At 40.7% G+C, this 15,742-nt stretch overlaps 1 protein-coding gene across 3 annotated transcripts in view; it reads left to right on the forward strand.

Moving 5' to 3' along the window:
• The window catches only part of NSUN3 (NOP2/Sun RNA methyltransferase 3), a 29,975-nt gene that overhangs the window by 2,472 nt on the left and 11,761 nt on the right, over positions 1–15,742 (forward strand). For all 3 annotated transcript variants that reach the window (XM_034791354.1, XM_034791364.1, XM_034791344.1), the window contains exons 2-5: positions 5,373–5,476; positions 7,961–8,304; positions 9,952–10,106; positions 10,744–10,865. In XM_034791354.1, the coding sequence (XP_034647245.1) occupies positions 5,373–5,476; positions 7,961–8,304; positions 9,952–10,106; positions 10,744–10,865 (725 nt within the window). The remainder of the gene's footprint in view (positions 1–5,372; positions 5,477–7,960; positions 8,305–9,951; positions 10,107–10,743; positions 10,866–15,742) is intronic.

A 15,742-nucleotide genomic window follows, 5' to 3' on the forward strand; every position in this document is an offset into this window, starting at 1 on the left:
TATGCGTACAATATTTTAAAATTCTTCAAAGTTCTGCAAATTTTATTCGTCAATAAATAAATGTGGAGGCTCCAGCATGGCAGTGAGGAGCACAGACCACTGGCTGCATTGAGGTGGGAGATCGCCCTGAAGCCCCCACCTTCCCTAGTACAGGGACTTGGCAAGGACCTGTACCCAACCCTGACACAATGCAAGGGCTGGCCCTTCCCCAGAAACACCCGTGGGCCCTGCCCCTTTCTGCCAGATGCACCAGGTGCGGGTAGGCAGGCTCAGCCCAGCAGGATACAAGTGTGGAGGGGCTTAGTGTGTGGAGATCCAGGTGTGGGGTGAGAGGTTTGTGTGGGGCAATCTGGATGCGGGCGCTCAGTAGGAGATCTGGATGCACAGGGGCTTGTTGGTGGGTTCCGGGTGCAGGGGCAATGGGACTCTGCAGAGGATCCAACTGCAGCGAGTGGGGGCTCAGTGGGCCCCCACCAGGGTGTGTGTGGGGAGATGGGGCTCAGCGGTGGGGTCTAGGTGCTGGGGGAGTGGGGTTTGATTGGGTGGGGGTCCAGGTGCTGCTGGTTGGGGCTCAGTGGGGAGGGGATTGGAGGAGGGGAGCCTGTTTGGGAAGGAGGGTCCAGGTGTAGAGAGGTAGTGCTTGTCAGGGTAAGGGTTCAATGGGCCTGCTTAACAGGGGAACCCCAGCTGCTGCTGAGGGGATGCAGCATGCTGGGATCCCGCTTCCCCCTGCGATTCCCCTATCACCTTCCCACCCCCCTCCCCCACTGCCCTATCCCCTTCCCCTCACTCCCACATTTCCCTCCCCCTGCCCTATTCCACCTCCCCTTCCTTTCCCACTGCCTCTTCTCCCCACCCCCTAAATTAGCTGTTACTACTCGAGAGAGATCTTGGAGTCATTATGGATAGTTCTCTGAAAACATCCACTCAATGTGCAGCAACAGTCAGAAAAGCGAACAGAACATTGGGAATCATTAAGAAGGGGATAGATAATAAGACAGAAAATATCATCTTGCCTCTATATAAATCCATGGTATGCCCACATCTTGAATACTGTGTGCAGATGTGGTCGCCCCATCTCAAAAAAGATATATTGGAATTGGAAAAGGTTCGGAAAAGAGCAACAAAAATGATGAGAGGTATGGAATGGCTTCCATATGAGGAGCGATTAATAAGACTGGGACTTTTCAGCTTGGAAAAGAGATGACTAAGGGGCAATACAATAGAGATCTATAAAATCATGACTGGTATGGAGAAAGTAAATAAAGAAGTGTTAGTTTTTGTGTTATGAGAAGAAGTAAATAAGGGTCACCAAATGAAATTAATAGGCAGCGGGTTTAAATCAAACAAAAGGAAGTATTTTTTCACACAACGCACAGTCAACCTGTAGAACTCTTTGCCAGAGGCTGTTGTGAAGGCCAAGACTAACAGCATTCAAAAAAGAACACAATAAATTCATGGAAGATAGGTCCATCAATGGCTATTAGCCAGGGTGGGCAGGATGGTGTCCCTAGCCTTTGTTTGCCAGAAGCTGGGAATGGGCGACGGGATGGATCACTTGACGTTTACCTGTTCTGTTCATCCTTTCTGGGATACCTGACATTGGCCACTGTCGGAAGACAGGATACTGGGCTAGATGGAACTTTGGTCTGACCCAGTATGGAGCAGTCCAGCAGAATTTCCCCAGGAGCAGATTTTTGAATGCTTGGGGTTGGCAGTACTGAGAAGTGCAAGAAGATAAGAAACAGCATAAGCAGTGAAAGTAAACTGTACTCATTTGTGGACTTTTTTTAATGTAAGATATTATTAGCCTTCTACGGACTATTTTTATATGTAATTTTGATTATGGGTCCCAGTCCTGCATAGAGCACCCTGTGGACAGACCCACATTGACTTCAGGGGCTCTGTGTAGGACCAGAGGTACACCCGCATGCAGTACCAGGGCCTTAACCTCTAACACCACAGAACTAGCAGGTTAAGAAATACAGTAGGTGTATCCCAGCTCCTGTGGTTATCAGGCCACTTCTCTCTGCCTGCAATTTGGTCCTAAATTATAAACCAACCCACTGGGTACAAAGATTTGCAAACAGTAGCCAGTTATTATAAATAATTGTGTTTTTATTTTCCTTGTTCTATACTTCAGGGCTCCTATGCCTGCTTTTCATTGGGTACTTATAAGTATATTTCTACCCTGAAAAGTGACATAATAAAAATGATGATGTGGAGGTCCATATGCAGTATGTAACCCTGATTTTAAATAAGACTTACTTAATATGCAAGTAAATTTTTCCCCCTACATACCAGCCCCACATATGTTTATGTTCTGAGGAAGAAAAATCTGTAACAGTTTTCCCGCAAAAATATAATTGCATCATTACTGGAAACAAGTACAACCCTTTCTAGTGTAGATAAATAGCCTGACAGTCAAAATCTGTTCTTTTGTATTATCACCAGTGATAGAGATTCTGCTGTCCTAATTATGTTCTCAACTATACCTGTTAACTTCAGATTATATTTTCAGTGATGCATGTGCAGCCCCAATACCCTTCTCTGTAAAATAATAATAATCTGAAAAACTTGGTTATGGTGGTTCCATGGTTCTGTCAATTTTCCTGCTTAAAGGTAATCTACAAAGTGTGTGGGGGAAGGGGAGGCCGGAGAAGGAATATGTTGGTGCTGGTTTTTATTTTTGTATCTTTATGAGATATGAAGAAGACTGAAGAAAAAAAATAATTTTTTTTCTTCAGTTTACTTTCTTACCTTTTTTATACCTTAGAAGTATCAAGTTTTTCTTTCTTGCTTTTTGCTGGAGGTCTCCTTGCTGAGCCGCAGAACTGGAAAGAGAAGTTTTCATATCTTAATTGAAGGCGGAGGAGTAGTGACACTTTGGCCAAGAGATTTTTCCTCCTAATTATGTGTTAAATGTTTTTGTTAACACACATACTTAATGAAGGCCCACAAACAAAAGCAACATTATAAACAGACTATCTAAAAATCCCTTCTCCTCTGAATCGCTCAAGCTTCACTGCCATCATAGGTTTGATTTCGTAATCCAACTAGTTCTCCAGTCATCCTTAGTCTTCCAAATGAAACGGAACACAAGACCTCAATTCTATTTAAAAAAAAAACAAACAACCCCCCCAATCCTTCCTCTTTTAAAAGCACTTTTCCTTCCAACCTTTTAGTCCCCCTCTTTATATAGCCTAAAGAATACTTCTGGGGGAATTCTGCACCAGAATTCATGTCCCTGGCAGATTTCTTTGCTGCCCCACATAAAAATGCTGGGGAAGCAAAGGGAAGCGGTAAGAGTGGTCATGTGCCCCTCCCCAGCAGTGTTGGCATGTAGTTTCATAAGCCCAAACCAGCCCGTAGAGGATTTAGGGGTAAATCACTGCGGGGAAGGGCTCATCTACTTGTCCCAGCTGGGCTGGGGGAATGGTAGGACAGGACTTCCTCTTCCCCTGCAAGGAGTGGCCGAGGAAACCTCCCCCGGATGCAGGAAGCTCCATATTCCCCTGCCCCCACTTCCTGCCCCCATCGCTCCTAAACTGCAGGAGGAGGAGTCACTGTATGGGGATCTGCTCCCCCATCTGCCCGACCCCCATGCATCTGGACCCCCGCATACCCAGACCCCCACAACAAACCTCAACCCCTCACACCCAGAATCCCCCACCAAGTCCTCCAGCCACATTCCCCATCGAGCCTCACCCCATGCTCCCAGACCTGCCCTGCCCCCACCCCACCCCCTGCTGAGCCCAGACCCCTGTCAAGCCCTTCCTCCATGCATCCAGACCCCCAGCACTGCACCCAGACCATTCCCCGCTGAGCCCCCCGAACTTGAATCCCCATCCCGACAAGTCCCACCCTCCTGCACCTGGGCCACCCCAAGAAGCATCCCACACCCGAACCCCCACCCCACTGAGCCCCAACCAGCTGCACCCGAACCTCCCTACTAAGCCCCCAGCACCTGGACCCCGTACTGAGCCCAGTCCCAACACCCAGACCCCCCTGCCGAGCCCCAACCACCTTTACCTGGACCCCCCCCTGCAGAGTCCCATTGCCCCCTGCACCCGGAACCCCCCAACGAGTCCCTGTGCATTAGGGTTGCCAATTTTGGTTGGATGTATTCCAGGAGGTTTCATCACAGGACATAATCTTTAATTAAAGATTAATCTTTTAATTCCTGGAGACTCCAGGACAATCCTGGAGGGTTGGCAACTCTGCTGTGCATCCAGATCTGCCCCCCTTCCCCCCCCCCCCCCCCCCCCGCACTGAGCCGCCCACATCCAGATTGCCCCACACAGAACCATCTCACCCCACACTTGGATCCCCCCACACTAAGCCCCTCCACCCTTGGTTCCTGCTAGGCTGAGCCTGCCTGCCCCATACCTGGTTCGGGGGCCAGGGCTGGGCATGTATGTGAGATTCCGTCCCTCTCACTTGCTATCTTGGCGCACCTGGTGCAGAGGGACAGGGCCCCAGTGTGTTTCTGGGGCAGGCCCAGCTCTTGCACTGTGTCAGGGTTGGGTGCAGTCTCACCACCGAGTCCGTGTCCTGGGGCGAGGGCTGCAGGGTGGTCTCCGACCTTCATGCAGCCAGTGGTCTGTGCTCTCCACTGCTATGCTGGAGCCTCCACATTTATTTATTCATGAACAAAATATGCAGAATTTTTATGGTTTTGGCACAGAATTCCCCAAAAAAAGCAAAAAAGAGTACAAACCCAGTGTTTTCCTTCGCAGATCTTCTTTAAATAGCTTAATCTGGTATAGAAGCCCAAATATCTATCTCAGTGGATTGTTTCTGCAGAATGAGTCCCTAAATATTGCTAGGAATTTTCTTTGTGTATGTAAGTAAAACAAACAAAACGTATAGTTCAATTAATTCTACTGTTCTTATTCACTCCTAGAAGAAAGCAGTTGTTATAACTCTTCAAAGCGGGATTGGATTCCATCTGATTTGCACAAGGATACACTTTAACTTCTATCTTTTAGTTAGATACATTGAGAGGGATTCCTTTGCAGGCGCGCTAACTTTCTAGGGATATAATCTCCTTAATGATGGTTTGTTTATTTTGCTCCTGGTATGTTGGCGCCCCAGAATCCTTTTAATTTATTTAGTAGTCCAGGGAGGGAGCCTCCTGAGCAAACAGTTTGGATGATTTGTTCACAGGTCAGGAGAGATGGTATTCACACATCTTATTTTACAGAGGGCTCCAAATTTCCTGTTGCCAGCCCTGAAAACATGTATACCATGCCCATCAGTGGGGTACCTGAGCACCTTAATGTCATTATTAATCCAAACACGTATTTAAAATCTGATGTACTGCAATCTTTGGCTAATAGTTTTTCATGTCGACTTTCCCCCCTTCCAAGCTGAAATCAGAAGGGAAGCCTCAAAAGCAGATCTGCCAAGTTGTTCTGGATCACTTTGAGAAGCAATACGTGAAGGAGCTGGGAGAGGCATGGAGCACAGTCAGGTTATTTTTTCTCTTTTCATTACCCCATAAAATAACTGCAAAGATCTATATAGAATTCATACAAACTCGACACTGTGCTTTTGATTATTTTACGGATCAACTAAGATACCAGCATGGAATGATAGATGAGCACAGTCTTTAATAATTCCAGTTAAGCATCTGGGAAATGAGGGAATGTGCAGGAAAGATCACATTGCCTGATGTAGAGATACAGTTTAGGTGACATGACCCTTCCATTATCATATGCAATCTTATCTTTTCATTCTTGATAGGACATTATCCCACTTGGACAAATCCCCTCAAAGAATTGAAAATATAAAGGCTGGATGTCTTCTCCATAACCATAACTCACTTAGTTTCCACTTAGTTGTGAAAAGAAAAAGAGACAATGTTATGAGCTGAAAGCTAAGTATTAATCATAGCCTTGAATTGCTTCATCAGTAAGTGCCACGATGATCGTCAAGACAGACTTACAAAATGGAAAAACAGTTAAAACGAGGGAATATTTCATAACAAAATAGCTTTTATTATTTTTATCTTTAGGGGTTTTAACGTGTCTGAATAACATCAAAAAAGCAAAACAATTGTGAATACAGCCAGTTTTAAGAAAAATAAGACAAACAAATCCTTGGTCTTTGTAACGTTCCACGATAAGTAAAGAGAAACCTATTTTTTCCTTTTCTCCTCCTCCCTCCTGATTTCCTTTTTTCTTTCTGTTCTTTCTTCCTCAGAATACTTAGGGCCAAATTATGATTTGGCTGAAGTCAATGGGATTTTTGCTTTGACTCCAATAACACCAGGATTTGGCCTATGGAAAGCCCTTTAGGGTCAAAGGAGGGGAGGTGCATCAGCAAGTTTCATATTTCCTGTAGCAATTTATTGAAAAGTGAGGAAACAATAATTATATCAGACAGTGACCAAAAAAAGGTCTTATGAACTTCAGAAATATTCACACTATGAAAGAGGAATCACTCCAATTACAGAACAAACAGTAACTTGATTTACCATTAATTATATTTATTTCCCTGGGTACTTTTCTAGGCTCTGCCTGATTAAAATTAACATTCTCTCACTATTCAGCTTCTTCTCCTGCTATATCCTTGAGTGAGATCATAATCCCTATCTTACAAACGGGGAATCGGAGTCACATCGAAATTACGTGGCATCCCCAAGATATTTCAACAGAGCTTTCACAGTTTACACAACTGCAGATCTGCCCCTTAGAGGTAGAGTTGGAGAACATTGTTTTCTAAATTGGCAGGATGGTAAAACATACCGGTATTTCGAATATAGTTCCCATTAGATAGTTTTCTAGTACCGTGTGGGCAGGACCAAACCATGTTGGGATAGAACTGAAAAATATTTTAGAGTAAGTCAGAGCCTATTATCAAACATTTAATTTTCAAACACTTCAAACACTTTTTGTCTCTGTACTCATTGGCTAGTCAAATTGTTAAAACAACAGATCCTTCTGAATTGTTTTCTAACCGTTTTCAAAGAAGATTGAGGAACCTAATAAATAAACAGATTTGAATCTGATTTATTTGGTAACTTTCCCTAGTATTAAAAGACCATCTGTAATGTTTATTTTTTGTTTTGTTTGCTTGTTTATTTTCAGAAAGCTTCTTCAAAGAAGATTGTAATGGATGTTGTATTAAGTGTGTTTATTTTGGTGCCTATTTGATCTGCTCTTGGAGTCACTTTTTAGTTTTATGGATTCAGTTAGTCAGTATCAGTCAGATCAGTCCATGGTGTGACTTACGAATCCCAAAATGTAAATGCTAACAAAACCCTGTTGGGTTTATTTTTTTCAAAGACTGCAAAAAAGGATTCCAAATCAACAAACACTGTTATCCTTTTCAATGAAAACCAAATATATTAAACTCCCCTTCCACCCTCAGCCCCCGATTTCAGACATGAAAATTTAATTATTTGCAGAGACCATTTACTATGTGATAAGTTTTACTGTGGAATAAAATACTTTTTATTTGTGAGATTCACAGTATTATACAATGATTATTAAAGAATACATGAAGGGTTGATTTAAAAGAACAAGGTGAAAGATTAATGGGGAGCAGCGTTGGGTTTTTTGTTTCTATCTTTTTTTACAAATGAGTTCACAGCTTCTCTATGCTTGTATGCTCCTGAGATCCTGTATATAAAAATAATGGAGGTGAACCAAGTGTTCTGACTTACCCTTTCTCTTGACATGAGAACAAAGGGATATTTCATGAAATTGAAAAATAACACATTTAAAACTATAGAAGAAAATACTCTATTACATAATTCATAATTAACCTGTGGAAACAGACTCAAACTACTAGAATACACTTAAAATATCAAAATTGTGGACGAGCACAAAACCTAGCTGTGGTGTTTGCTTTAATTCCCTGAGATGAAGGGCTTGCTACATTATGGAAACTTAACTGTAACCTGCCACTTATTAATATAACTCTTCTTTGTTTTTCCTTTTTAAACCTCCAGGGAGGTGCTCACATCACCATTGTGCTGGCAATATGCTGTTCTGCTTAATAAATTCAGCTATTCCTCTGAACTGGAGAACAACTTGCATTTGAAGGGGTATCATAATCTCTTTCAGGAAACCTTACCCTATCTCCCAGGATCATTAAAATGTTACATTAGTAGAACTCCTGGGAGATTCCCTGCACAAAACCACCACATTGGCAAACTCAAGGAATATTATCTGCTGAATGCTGCTTCACTTCTGTCGGTGCTGGCATTGGAAATAAAGGATGGGGAAAGGGTTTTGGATATGTGTGCTGCTCCAGGTGGTAAATCAATAGCTATGCTACAGTGTGCCTGGCCAGGTAATGTATTTTATTGTTATGCAATTAAAATACAGAAATCAGGTTCCAGATGCAGTTATCAAAGTTATTTGAAGGCATGTTTGTGTCTGTTATGAGATTAAATTTCAGTTTAAAAGGGACACGGTACTGAGTAGATTCAGATTGTTGAAATCAGAATATTGTGGAGTCAGTTTGTCCTAGTATTAGTAGTAAGGTCAAAAACCTGGACATGTTAATATGTAAATTGGCTTCATATTAATGCAGATTGAAAAATCATTAACAGAGTGGTACTGCTTTTTCTTCCTGTCTAGAATGCACTCTGTGTATTGTGTACTGCTGCCAAGCATGTTACTGTAACTGTAAATTAATCACAGAGTTCTTAGCGCAGGAAAACAAGCTTTTTTCAAGTGTCAAATATTTTTACACCTTTGTGTTAATACGATATGTAATTGCACAGGGTTGGCTGGACAAGAACATACAGCAATCTCAGGGTGTGTAGATGGTGCATAAAAGGGATAGGCCCAAGTTCATTAAGCAGAGTGAGAATCTTTGGAGAATGGAGTACCTGTGCCAGGGGGTTGTTCTACACTTTAGCTGTAAGGGGATCAGATTGTTGGCAAAGGAAATGAATAAGCTTTAGGAGGATGATTTCAACCAAAAGAGAGTGACCGTTATGATATACATAGGTCATATACACAGCCCGCTATGATTCTTGTGGTGTCAGGAAGTCCTAAAGGCAAGGAAAATGAATGGGAGTATTGAGTATCTAAGGGCAAGAGCAGGAGGAAAATGAGATGCTGTTGCTTGGACCAATGCCTGTACATAGCAAGGTTTAATCTAAATGGGTAATTGTCATGGCTATAGTGCAGGGGTCGGCAACATTTGGCACGCGGCCCGCCAGGGTAAGCACCCTAGTGGGCCGGGCCAGTTTATTTACCTGCTGACGCGGCAGGTTCGGCCAATCGCGGCCCCCACCGGCCGTGGTTCGCCGTCCCGGGCCAATGGGGGGCGGCGGGAAGCCGCGGCCAGCACATCCCTCGCCCGCGCCACTTCTCACCGCCCCCATTGGCCCGGGACGGCGAACGGCAGCCAGTGGGGGTCGCGATTGGCTGAACCTGCCGCGTCAGCAGATAAATAAACTGGTCCGGCCCGCCAGGGTGCTTACCCTGGCAAGCCGCGTGCCAAACGTTGCTGACCCCTGCTATAGTGCTAAAAATAAAAAGAGCAAGTGTGTTTATGTCAATACTAGTAGGTTACAGCCTCTGGTAGGCGAGGAGTTGAAATGCTTTGGGAACATAAGATGAAGACCAAGCTTGTGATTAATTAAAAAATGACATGTACATCCTCCCCATAGCAATAGAAAGATCTCAGAAAAATGCTCATACCACTGCTCTTTGAATATGGGTTACAGTTTTAAGTTTGTTTTACTGTAAAAGTTTTTCACTCTGTAGGTATTTATTACTAAATATTTATGGATCACCTTTTAGGAGCATGTTGACATTTTATTAGGGTTTATAAAAATCCATTAGTGTTGTAAAATGTGCAGTAACATAAGCACATACGTTTATAATCTCTGAAAATCCCAGGGAAATACTGAAACGTCTGTAATTGTAACTTCTAATATTTATAAAAATATAAGAGCACTGATTCTAGGTAATTTGTGTTTAGGTCATCTTCACTGTAATGAGTATGATAGTCTGAGATCAAAGTGGCTGAAGCAGACACTAGAATCCTTCATCCCAGAGCCTCTGATGAATTTAATTACTCTCTCTGAACTGGATGGGAGACAGATTGGAGATCTCCATCCTGAATTGTACGACAAGGTAGCACCATTATGTATTGGCAAGTTGATGGAATTAAAATTATACTTTTATTTTTCTCTTCCTTCCTTTCATACTGTAACCTGACCTGCTCTGTAGCTATTTGACCATGTCCTGTGAAATGCTCATGAAGTGAAGATGAAACTTTTTATTTTAATGTTAAAACTTATTCTCCATTTGATGGTCCTTCTGATTTGTCTGGGAGGAGTCTACTGAGCTGACCACATGTTTTCTGCATACTTGAGACTTTGTGCATGTGTCTTTGAGCATATGTTACATGATGTTGCTTATTGACTCATCACATTGAATTATGAATAATACACAGCAGTTAGTACTCTGTAACATTTAAATAGATGAATAAACAAGAGTGATCAAGCGTGGGAGCTATTCAAATGGATGATAATAATTATATTGATGGTATTCATGGTGCAGTAAATAGGGTGTGGTTTTCTCAGACATGCACAAAAATGGTAAAACATTTTAAATTGTATTTTTTTCATGCTTCTAAAAAGCAAAAAATGATGCTTTAAATTTCTACAGAAATTATTTTCCAATACTTTCACATCAGATGCATTGCACAGATAGTTAACTTCTTGACAGTTAATACTTTTGTTCATTCTTTTACTCATTGGCTGTACAGGTACTGCTGGATGCTCCGTGTTCAAATGACAGAAGTTGGTTATTCTCTTCGGATATTCAGCAGGCTACACTTAGACTCATCCAAAGGAAGGAGTTATCTGCTGTACAGGTACAGCTACTAAGGTGAGAAGTGGAAAGAAAAGCTGTTAAAGAAGCTTTCTCATAATTAAATTAAATAATATTGTGGCAAGATTTGGTAACAACCAATTCCAAGTTTCATGTACAGTACTCCTTCCACTCGGTAAGTGCAGAATGTGCTGCAGTCTGTAGCATTGTTAAATTTAAAATTAGATAAGAGTTAATGTAAAGCTATTTAAATGTAGAACTGCAATATAAATACCAGGGTCCAAATCCTCAACTGACATACAGCCCATGCCATTCTATTGACTTCATTACGAGTGCAGCTTCATGTAATACTTGGCCTCAATTGCAGAATGATTCAAAACACCCTGCTATCATACAGAAACAAACACAGAGGGAGAGGGAGCACCTAAAAAGTTCGTTGTGGCTTTAGAGGTATTTTTTATTCTGGCCGTATTCCACATTTTAAGCAGAGGTTTGAGTATGGTTTATAATTTTTTTTTTTTTAAACATTTTATAAAGTCTGCTTACCCTGCAAGAATCCATGTTTACTTTCAATGAAGTGGTCTGTAACCATGTCCAATAGTGGAAGTTCTAATCAGGCATTTTTCTCTGTTACTTTTCAGCACAATTATCACTTGAAGTTCACTTTTAGGCTAATTAGATGACAAACATGCCAGTCAGTGATGGTTACCACTAGAGTTGTCAGATTGTTACCACTAGATCTCAGATTGTTCTGCCTCTCTGTTTGTGTTAGTTGGACTGTTTCCAGGAGGAGCGTAAGGGCCCAGTGTTGTCCACACTTATACACACAAACTCAGTAGGTTTACCCATGTGCGTTTGCAGGATTGAACCATAAGTTTTTAGCTGTCTGTGCTGCTGCTGCAGAATTGTTATAGCTTTGCAGTGTTTGAGGCACATTCTTATAAATAAGAGGTTAAGCAGCAATACAAATGGTAGTATTTATGTAAAAATTCACAATTTATTCCAAATCAGGCTTGTTACATATTTTACTTGAAAAGAAATTTCATTCCAGTACAAGTTTCTAGGTCAGCAGTATGGAAAACTGAAGCCCTTTCTTTATCCAGAGCATGAGAAACAGCAATGCAAGCTTCCCCACAATACCTGTGATACATGGGCGGGGGGGGAGAAGGGGGAGTAGCTCCCTTTGATGGACACTCAGCCAGCCAGTTAGCTGTAAAATCCCTCCTGGTCTGTTCTCTGCTTGCTTTACCTGTTAAGGGTTAATAAGCCCACAGGTAAAGAAAAGGAGTAGGCATCTGACCAAAAGAGCCAATGGGAAGGTAGAACTTTTTAAAATTGGGAAAGAAACTTTCCCTTTGTCTGTTGTTCTCTGGGCTGCAGTGACACGGAGCGGTAATGCTGTAAGCAGCTTTAAGCCAGGTCTGATTATAGATTATTAATTCATACCTTGAACCTACTTATCTGGCGCCTCGGATATGTAAGAAAAATTAGGGAATGTCTAAAAAGACACAATTAGGGTTATTTCTTTTATTTCTTATTGGCTTGTGGATTCGTCTGTGCTAACCCCAGATGCTTTTGTTTGCTTGTAACCTTTAAGATGAACCCCCAAGAAAGCTAGTTTGAGTGCTTGATTTTTGGATTGCTCTTTTAAAATCTAGCAAAAGCCTAAATTCCAGATGTATTTTCTTTCTTTTTGTTTTTAATAAAATTTACCTTTTTTAAGAACAGGATTGGATTTTTGGTGTCCTACGAGGTTTGTGCATATGCTGTTTGATTAGCTGGTTGCAACAGCTGATTTCCTTTGTTTTCTTTCTCAGCTCTTCCGTGTGTGTGAGTGTGTGTGTGTGAGTGTGTGAAAGGCTTGAGGGTACCCCACAGGGAGGAATTCCCAAGTGCTCCTTCCTGAGTCCAAGAGTGTTTTTGCATTTGGGTGGTGGCAGCATTTACCAAGTCAAGGTCTGAGAGTGGCAAGTATTAATTTTTAGAATCCTTGTGGGCCCACACCTTCTGCACTCGGATTGACAGAGTGGGGATTCAGCCTTGACAGTACCTTTCAGATTTGGTTTGACTATATTTTTGTGAAAAAGGAATAGTGCTGAAAGTTTATTATTTTAGCAATGATTTAGTTTTTGCCTCCAACCACATGAAAATTAATATTTTTTTCCTATTAAAGCCTTTTGGTTTACTATTAATACAACTGTTGTCCTTGTATATGTGTTATAGAAAATAATTTTTAAAAGTTGAAATGAATAATTAAATAATGCAATATGGTATAATAAATGAACATGTCTTTGGTGCTGGGTTAAAGAAGAATTATTTTTCTTTCCAAAAAATAGTTTCTGCAGCTGTATATTGTTTTATAGCTATTGATCAAACACTGTGCACATTTAAAAGTTTAATGATTCACTTCAGAAGTATCCAGCTGTCAAGGCAAATTGAGAGAGGAATAAAGTAATCTTTTTTTTTAAAGAGTGTTTTTTATGGAAGGCTCCATAGGAACAGTGTAAGATACTTTTGTATGACTTCCAGAGAAAAAAGGCCTCCCAGAAACCTATGATTGATAACAGAAATATGAGTGTCTTATTGCAGTAATGCATCATGTCACCCATTTCCTTTGAAGAAATCAATCACATTTGAAACACTGACCTCCTTCGGTTTTCTCTTTTCAATATTTGACATATAAAATCTAATTTGTGAACTTCTAGCAAAAGGAAGCATACATCATTCACTGAAATTTTCCAGATTTGTATAAATCATTCTGGATTATAATCCTGATGTAGAAAACTCCTGACAGCAGGAACCTGGTTTTTAAAAAAGCAAGCCAAAAAAGTGCCTATCACCCCAAATAACATTTAATACAATTATCCTTAAATCTAGAAGAGAAAAACATCACATCTGCTGAATGTGCAGTGAACTAGCCTCAAACAGTAGCAGCAACAAAAATTTGGATTTGTGAGGACAATATATTTTTGATCTGTAACTTCTAGTAGAAAAATGTTAATATAGCTTTCCTTCCAATGGGCTCAATAAGACTGTAAATTCAACAACATATTCACTGCAATTTTTCACTTGTCCGGATTTTGGAATTTAGGGACTAAAACATTTTTATTAGGCTCCTGTTGTCAGGAGTATGTCAAGAATTAAGATTCAGCAAGTTATTTAAGCATGTGCATAGTCCCAATGAGTTCAGTAAATGGTTTACTAATGCTTTGGATTTCTATAGTATCTTTTATCTCAGGATGCTTTACAAACACTAATGAATTCTCACAACACCTCATCAAGAAAAAAGATGAAACAGTGTCAGGGAGAAGCTAAGTGACTTGTGCAAGATGAGTCAGCAATTCAGTGGCAGCGATAATAATAGAATACAGTTCTACTCACTGTCAATTACTGCTCTGATGGCCTGTGCGTGACTAAGATTGAGGAACATAAGAATGGCCGTACTGGGTCAGACCAAAGGTCCATCCAGCCCAGTATCCTGTCTACTGACAGTGGCCAATGCCAGGTGCCCCAGAGGGAGTGAACCTAACAGGTAACGATCAAGTGATCTCTCTCTTGCCATTCATCTCCACCCTCTGACAAACAGAGGCTAGGGACACCATTCCTTACCCATCCTGGCTAATAGCCATTAATGGACTTAACCTCCATGAATTTATCTAGTTCTTTTTTAAACCATGTTATAGTTCTAGCCTTCACAACCTCCTCAGGCAAGGAGTTCCACAGGTTGACTGTGCGCTGTGTGAAGAAGAACTTCCTTTTATTTGTTTTAACTGAGTTCAAATCGTGGCTCTAATAGAGACTTTACCATTGATCTTGAGCAAGTTGTTTAAAGTGTCTACCTCAGTTTCCCTAACTGTAAATCAGGGATAAATACCTATTTACTTCAGAGATTTTATTAGATTAATTAGTTCTTTGTAAAGGCTGAACATTTACATTGTTTAGCTGTAATTCTTATAGAAGGAAAGAGAATAATAATAAAATGGATGAAATGCAAATGAGATAAATGGCCCAAAATTTGTGATTTTTTTTTTTTTTTTGTAAATCAACTTTCAAGTTAAGGTATAGAAATGCAGAGCCAAACAATTGTAACTCCTCCTTGTAGTAACAACTTGTGATGACTGTACAATTATGATTACTGTATAATAGTGTTTGCAGGCCCAGATTAGATTAAACTGATTTTTTTAAAGGCAAATTTGATTTCCCCCTCCTCTTTTTTGCTTTATGATGTCATTGCACAGCAGAGCTAAGGTTGTTTGGGCCAAAATTCATTGGTAATACTTTAAAAAATGTAGCCAGTGCTCAGGATTTCAGTGCATTTTAACTATATCGGAAGCTTGAAGAGTCTGTATTATTCTGATCATTTGATACAGAAAAATATTTTGACACAGAATGCTAAGTTTCTTAAAGGTCTTATTTTAATTTTAAATCACTCATTGATTTATTTGTAAACTTTTGGAAAATTCATCCAGTACTCAGAGTAAGAGCTGAAATTTTGGAGAGTACACACGGTATTCTTTGTATGTAATGCAGTGTTTGAATTGCTGTATACAATTCAACCTTAACTATGGAACTGTGACAGGTAATCCATAATATGTATTTTTATTATTACTGTTGTGCAACTGAAGTGCTGTAGTGCAGTATTGTGTATGTGCTTGTGTGTATATATAACTTCAGTTTTACTATGAATATTGGTAATAATATGTATTTTAAATGGTTTTGGTTAGCATCTCTTTTTGTAAGCCAGGAGGCTTACAAAAAAAGAAAAGAAAAGTGAGTGAGTGAATTCAGAAAAATAGAGGATTAATAGCATTCTTTAAACCCAGGTGCAAATAGGTAGATGCTGCACAAGCTTCCTCAGAAAGCTTCTGGTCCGTGTTACTCTTGGTGCTTCAGTCCTAGGCTTCTCCTGAGCAGAGATTGCTGATCATTTTTTT

This window comes from Trachemys scripta, chromosome 1 (assembly GCF_013100865.1).
Source record: "Trachemys scripta elegans isolate TJP31775 chromosome 1, CAS_Tse_1.0, whole genome shotgun sequence".
NCBI classification, from domain to species: domain Eukaryota; kingdom Metazoa; phylum Chordata; order Testudines; family Emydidae; genus Trachemys; species Trachemys scripta.